The following is a 7,503-nucleotide window of genomic DNA, read 5'->3' as shown; positions in this document are numbered from 1 at the left end:
TTTCCTACTCATATTCCGTCCATGATTAGAAGCCCATTTGACCAAACAATCAGCAATGCCATTCCACTCCCTAGAAATATGACAAAAATAAAAGATTCCCAAAACCCAAAACAAATAAATCATATTAATTCCTTTCAAAAACACACTTTCTAAAACAATTTCTAACTTCAAATTATTATTATTACTTCTTTGGGTTGATTAACTAAATTATTCCAATCATCAATTATCTTCCACTATAATATTTTAACTAAGAAACAAAGACTGTCAGAATTTTATTTTTTTTGCATAAGAACTTATCATAGGTGTGAAGCAAGAGTTGACAAGTTACCAAGGAGACCATGCTTTCCAAACTCACCATGATTAAGAAAAAATTTATTGGCAATTCCACCATTAGATATGGTTCATAGCAGTGAACATTGAAAGAAGTTATTTCATGTGGAAGCTAATTGTTAGCCCCACAATAATATCAAATCCTTAATAATAATCTAAGAGATGATCAAATGCCATCATCCATGGCTGAATTTTGCAAGCTTTCCAAGCTGTTCCACAGTGCGAACAAGATGATCAAGCCTGGCAAGAAACTCAATGAGCAAAGAAGCAAAGGTAATGAATGAGAGAGCATTGATACTCTCATGGCCTGTAATCTTAGGCACTTCATGAGCATGGTCATCCATATGCCCCTCCTCCAACATGTCTACTTCTAGAGAAGGCCACGAATGAAGCCTTCGGCTAATCTTTTTCATTTCAGAAAATTCAACTCCATCACAAGAATTATCTCCATTACAGAGGCCTTCAGAAGGATATGATATTAATGAGGGCTTTGTCTCCAATTCTTTAGAGGTTTTTGGGAGGACTAGATGAGAATGAGTGTCAATTTTATTCTGAAGGCGCTCTGCAGCAGTGTGCACTTTCTTCAACAGCATTACAAACGAGGAGCTCTGCATTTTGTCGATGTTGCTTCCCAGCTCTCTGATCAGTTTTGCAGCGTGTGTGCTTGCATCTCGAAGCTCTTTTGCAAACTCCTTCCTCAGATTTTGAGGGGCCTGTTTGGCAAAATCAGGTAGAAACATAGTGTGATTCTAAAGGTCGATAAAAGAAATCTAATTAATTCTAGAAACATAGTAATTCAACAAATATATTATCTATTAGAGAAATAAGATTTTCACAGTTTATACTAAATTCATATATGTTTCTGGATTCAGCTGTGTAGAACTTTTTTGCATCAACGTTTCCAATCACACTCTTATCATCAGAATGATAGAGTTGTAGGAAAAATGATGATGATTAATCACAGTGTGTGATTCGAAAAGTTGATGCAAAAAAATTCTACACAACTGAATCCAGAAGCATATAAGAAATATAATATCATTCTATATGATGGTTAAATGACCATATTATTATTATCAAAATTTAAACTTTCACTAGATCAAAATGCTCACAAGCTTTGAACCTTTGTTCTGCTAATGTGCAGACATTGTTATTATCAAGATTTAAACTTCCACTAGACCAATGTGCCAATGAATACAGATTTGACCCACCACCATCAATGTAGTGGGTTCACCTCAAAACAATGAGGTCCCATGTTGTGACCTAACCCATTTATAATTTCAATTAAAAACTTTTGAATTATAAAAAAATATATATATAAAAAATAGCTTTGCAGAAGCATTGAGGAAAGGATATGCACCTGTAATTCAGAGTGCAAGCAGCGGTGGAGGGCTGTAACTTCATATGCACAGTGACGGAGTACTGCACCCACTTTTACATATTGAGACCAGGGATAGAAGAAAAGCTTGAACCTTCCATGTGGAGGTTCCCATTTTGCAGATTTGGCCTGCACATAGTTATCAGTAAAAAATTGTTCTTAGTTAAAAAGCCTTCTTATGTAAAAGATTTTGCATTCATTTATATAATGGCAAATAATAATAAGTGTGAATGGCAATAAATACCCCAATAAATCTAAGCAAAGAAAGAACAGTGTGTAACAATACTGGAAAGTGTTGATCATAAAATAATTTTTAAGAGATCTTTTTGAGGGTGTTGTATAATGGATTAGTGAAAATTTCAGAAAAATTTGAGTTCAATTTATCATAAAAATATCAGAGCTTAAGTTTTTTATTAAATAGATGTGATTTTATAATAATTTAAATTTCTTATCAACACACAAATTTTCATTGAAATATTTATAAAAAATAAAAAGCTGTTTCCAATTCCTGTCGAAAAAGATTAAAATTCGTCATTTAAAAAAACGTTTTTAAATATGAAAGAATCTAACACTTTTGAAACTTTGAAGAATTATTAAATCCCAATCATAAAAAATAAATAAAAACAACCAAATAATCACAAAAAAAATCCTTCATCCTTTTTAAACAAATTGTCCATCAACTTCAGACTCATATTAAGTCGTGGAGAATGATTATTTCTTAGGCGAATAAGTTATGTGGAAGCATTATTGGCCAAAGAACATAGCAGATAAGCCTCAGGAAGCATAATTCATCAAAGCTGGTCATCGAAGGAATGACTTGATCCTCGAATACTTTAAGCACTTGAAGTGGAACCAGAATATCTAAAAGGAAAACACCGCAGGTTTGATTGAAATATATAAATAGCGTAATTAGCATTAAATTATTTCAATAAGTATGCAAGTAATTTAGTGATATTTTTTTAAGATTTATTAGCAAGGGGAGAAAATGCCAGTTCATTATCAAAATCAGCACACACAAAAAAAAACCAACAAAATTTGCTGTCCCATTAACTAAAATTCTAATATTCTATTCTATTTCATACAATTTTAAAAGTATAAAAATAATTTAGTATTAATTTTTTATTAAGATTTATTCAGTCAATAGAAAGTTGAAAGAATAAAAGAATTCATTATTAAATTGTATAGCAAAAAAATCAACACTTCACGAAACAAAATCAATTAATTCTATTGTCACATAAGCCATTTATACTCCAACCATGGAAAATCTAATATTCTATTCTCTTCCATACAAAAAAATATATCAAAACAATAAAAATTACAATTCTCAAATTATTAAAGATATCCATCAGATTCTGACAGCAAAGGACGTACCAGAGTTTCTTCTTTTGCAGAAGAATTCAATGCTGTTGTATATCTTTTAAAAGCTGGTTCTCCATCACAGTATTCCATGTCATGCACGATATTTGTAGATCTTGCATGAGCCAAAGCAGCGTCCTCCAAGTATAGCTTCACACATTCTGTAAAAGTTAAGAATTGTATTATTTAGCTCCCAAACAATGCCATAAATAAAATTTAGTACAGACAAGCTCAATAATCTGAAACTCTAAGTTCTTCAGCTCTACTTTTGACGAGTATGTGGTATACCCAATTAGTCACAACTCTTCAACAGGATGACCCATTAAATGGAGGGTTCCAACATTTGTGATAATACTTGAGAGATTAAGAGATTAGGAAATTTTTTTTTTTTTTTTTTTGGATGTGATAAATTTTTTTGTGTCAGGAGTATTCTTACGACCCAGTTCGATGTTCAATCTGCATTGTCTTGATCTTACTTACTGTCAAGTTTTCCTAATCACCTACAAATTAATATTCATTGAATATCACCCAAATTTATGGTTACAAGCCTAACATATATAAGACATGCATACCTTCAAGTGAATCAGCGACATACTCAAAATTCTTCACAATCTGTTGATGGAGTTGCTCGCTTGCCCAGCTGGGAAAGATAACAGCACTTACTAGCATTGGGGCAGCACCTCCTATAGATATTGAATAAAGCCTATCTACAGTGGTTCTCACAGGAGTCCCCAGTCTGTAGGCAGAAACTACTATAAGGCAGAATGTGAATATATACACTCTGAACCCATATTCATATTCTCTCATAGATGGCCACTGCTTTATGAAAGTTGCCAATGAGCCTGCAGCAACATGGAAGTTCACTGTCAAACATAAATACAAGTAAATAAATTCAAAATATCTTATAAGATGAGAGATTGTATGATACCGAGGAAGAAGATGCTGAAGCCAATTATTATAGGCTGAGCTACCTCTCCAACAATCAAGGCAATTTGGGCAACAAGGAGAGCCAAAACTCCTGCTGCAATACTCCCCAGTGCCCTATTCAATCCCTTTCCAACAGTGCCACCTTCAAACAAAACCAATAACTTCATATCATCCAGTGTTAATATAATAACTTCTATCATTTATACAAGAAATAGCTTATTAATTTAGTTAGTTGTTTGTTTGTTTTTTACTTTCTTATCATACCTACAGTCTGCTCAAAGACTACCACCACTGTGAGAATTGCCCAAACAGCATTGGGCCCAAACACATCATAGGGTTCTCTAACAAGGATCAGCAATGAAACTAAGAATATTGTTAGTCCCACTTTGAGAGAGAAGGTTAGTCTGCTAGGATCCTCCTTACAGAACTCCCACAATTTTGTCAAATACCTGCATATGCATTTTCCAACCTTGCTTGTTGCACCTCTTCTTTCTTTAGACAAGGGATCAGAAATGTTGATCTTAATTGATGTTGAGCTCACCCCACCTTCTTTTGCCTGCATTCTCCAATCCCTCTTCTGTTTAAACAAATATTATGTAACTCTTTGTAATTACAATCCCACCAACAGATGGCCACCAATCCTAGACACCTGTAACATCATTGCAAAATATGTGAGGCCATAAAATATCTATCAAGTCCAAACTCAAACACACAGATCCTTGCCAGCCACAGAAATTCCAGGTTATATAGGTTTAAATTTGAGAAAAAATTATATAATTTTCTAATTTAAGATTTACAGAAATTTGTCAGCACACCAAACATTATAAACCGTAAAATTAAGTAAATAAAAAATAACCAAACCATTTTGAGAAGAAGAATATACGAATATTCCCAACCAAACTAAATAATCACATCTATTGTGATGAAAAACAAAAACTTAAAACAAAAACCTAAAAACAGGTTGATTGACTATTTAAACTACTTTGAAAATGTGCAAAAAAAAAATAAATTGGAATATACTTATTTTGCATCTATAACTAATAATATAAATGATAATTCATTTAATACAGCAATTCAAAGGTAAAATATTACTTTTAAGTATCTAATCAATATTAATAAGAAATATAACAATATAATGGTAAAATACTTATTAAGTTTAAATCATTTTATTTATATTTAAATTTTATGTTATTTAAGAATAAAATAGCATAAAAAATTTTAAAATTGAATTTGAAAAATATAAATATAAATAATTTAAAAAATTAAATGTTAAAGAATTAATCAAATTTATATTATATTAATAAAATAATAAAATAAAAGAAGTGATTCTCAATTTAATTATAAAACTGAATGATTTGTAAGAACTCTAACAAAAAAATTAATCTACTGAATATATAAAACTGATATTTAACAAAAGAACAATAACAAAATCATAATTGGTATGAATTTTTTACAATCTATGACATAAATATATGATAACTTTTTAGTTGTAATTATGTATATTTTTCAATGGACTTTCCAATCACTCTCAGTGATCCGTCATCACTCTTAATGATTCATCATTAAGAAGAGGAGAGCGATCAGACAATTAAAATAAAAAAATATACACATAATACTTTCAAACCTTAACTTACACTAAATAAACCAAGATCAAGTGCATAATTTAGTAGCCTCAAAACCCTTCAAACCTTAACTCTATCATAACATACTAAAATAACATGAAAAGTTGTTAATCATCAACTAAAAGCTCAATACAAACTAAAACCTGTTAGAACTCACAAGGCTCACCCCTACAGAAATATGATTGACACGTACCACCTGAGAAAAAAGGACCAAGTAAGATTTTTGCAACGATAAATTAAAGACAGAAGTTACAATCTTTTGTAAGAACTGAAAAAAAGTTCATTTAAAACCAAGATTGGAGAAAGAAAATTGCATATAAGAGACCAAAACATTACCTGCAAATGCTGGGCGCACCACCAAATAGTCCAAGGAGTAAGACTATATGTAGGAACACCATTACTGTAGAGGAAGAAAGAGATCTTGAGTTGTAGCGAATTTCATCAGTGGACTCCATCACGTGGCAAATGCTAATGCTAAAACCAAGATGCTCTGAACCAATAATGACTGTAATAGAATCCAATCTCACAAAAAGAATTCTTTGTCTTTTGCCGACCCTAAGAAATTCCTTATTAGTGAAAATAATCAAAAGGTGGGACAATGCAACCATTAACAGAATTTGGGCAACGAATCGATTCTGTCATTTCAAGATCTACTCCAACATGGCTGAGAGACCAACTTTAAGGATAGACGTGGGTCTTCTTATCTTGTGGAGATTACTTACGAAGTTTAATAATGGATGGAAGCCATGGTTGGCACAAGTTGTTCTGGATCAATTTATAACCTTTATTCCTTGCCAAATATCAAAGTGAAATCTTGGAACTAGTGAAAGGATTCCAATGTGCTGCACTGCACTATTTCGTGTTTAGGGATTCTCTGGGACAAATTTAGACCACGTATCTGAGATTGCTTCATGAGCATGTCTTTTTATAGAATATGTTTACATTTATTGACCTTAACAAAATGGCATTACATTCTTTAGAGATCTAACTCCTCCGATTATTCACCGCGTTTCAAGATAGAAAGAACTGATACTTCGATGATGAAGTGAGAGAAATTATTCTACTCGGTGCCATAGACAAGTAGGAAATGTCGAGAGGATTTGGGAATTTCCTTTACTTCCTTTGTTTCACTATTAATTTCAGATTCGATTCTTAGGTTTAATCTTCAAGGTGTGAACGACCGTATTGTGAATTGCATTTTTTTTCTTACAAATTTTTGGATAAAATGTTTTTTTCCTAGAGTCTCATCAATCTAATTTGGTTATTAATGGACAATAATATATAAATTTCAAATTTCAATCATGAATGGATTAGTTATATATTGGGGTTCAAAGCAACATCAATAGTAGCAAGATAGATAAGCTTGAAAAAAAAGTCAAATTAGGAGGAGAAAGCGTTCAAGCATTGGAAGTCTATTGTCATATTTTTGCAATAAGTCAAAGTTGCATGTTTTTCAGTGGAATGGGCTCTTCAAGTTGTTTCTAGAGAAACTTTTTTCCTTTGGACCTCTAATGAAGATGGTAGTTGAAGGACAATTCGAGGATTAGCTTCTTAGCACATTAGACACATTATTAATAAGGGTGAGGAACTTGTTGTTTTTGGGGTGCAATATTTATTTAGAGACATACTATTGGATTTTGATTTATGTAGTTCCCAAGTGCTACAAGGATTATGTCACCTTATGGGATTGGATCCAGAATCTCACCTTCTCATCATTTACTAGGTTTATAGAAAAGATTTCAACATGGTGAAGTACTTCTACTATCATAGTTGGAATAGTTATATTAAGTTCTTACAAGAGGCATTTGACTTTGGGCTCCTCTATCACAACTCTTTGGGTATTTAAAATCATCTAATGCAAGTTGCTCAATTACTAGGTCTTCATTGGTATAA

The 7,503-nt window shown here is 32.1% G+C and overlaps 1 protein-coding gene across 4 annotated transcripts; it reads right to left on the bottom strand.

Moving 5' to 3' along the window:
• Positions 1-357: 357 nt before the first annotated feature.
• Positions 358-5,967, bottom strand: LOC131041997 (aluminum-activated malate transporter 9). 4 transcript variants are annotated; one of them, XM_057975285.1, is made up of 8 exons: positions 5,947-5,967; positions 5,777-5,806; positions 4,253-4,637; positions 3,990-4,130; positions 3,634-3,903; positions 3,077-3,222; positions 1,688-1,834; positions 358-1,043 (listed from the first exon to the last, which is right to left on the bottom strand). In XM_057975285.1, exons 3-8 carry the CDS (start codon positions 4,548-4,550, stop codon positions 507-509), a joined length of 1,539 nt encoding a protein of 512 aa, XP_057831268.1. In that variant the 5' UTR covers positions 4,551-4,637; positions 5,777-5,806; positions 5,947-5,967; the 3' UTR covers positions 358-506. The 4 variants fall into 4 exon arrangements, with proteins under 4 accessions (XP_057831268.1, XP_057831267.1, XP_057831269.1 ...); XM_057975284.1 differs by having other exon boundaries at positions 5,768-5,806; positions 5,947-5,965; XM_057975286.1 differs by lacking the exon at positions 5,947-5,967 and having other exon boundaries at positions 4,253-4,329; positions 4,438-4,637; positions 5,754-5,806.
• Between the last annotated feature and the right edge of the window lie 1,536 nt (positions 5,968-7,503).

This window comes from Cryptomeria japonica, chromosome 1 (genome assembly GCF_030272615.1).
Source record: "Cryptomeria japonica chromosome 1, Sugi_1.0, whole genome shotgun sequence".
Lineage (NCBI taxonomy): Eukaryota > Viridiplantae > Streptophyta > Pinopsida > Cupressales > Cupressaceae > Cryptomeria > Cryptomeria japonica.
This window is presented reverse-complemented; position numbering and strand designations above follow the sequence as displayed.

Bases quoted from the DNA above. Each gene is read 5' to 3' on its own strand.
- LOC131041997 (XM_057975285.1), bottom strand. From the start codon at position 4,550: ATGCAGGCAAAAGAAGGTGGGGTGAGCTCAACATCAATTAAGATCAAC. The intron at 3,223-3,633 runs GTATGCATGTCT...TAACTTTTACAG, and splicing joins TGTCGCTGATTCACTTGAAG to AATGTGTGAAGCTATACTTG. The intron at 1,835-3,076 runs GTACGTCCTTTG...AACTATGTGCAG, and splicing joins CTGCAAAAGAAGAAACTCTG to GCCAAATCTGCAAAATGGGA.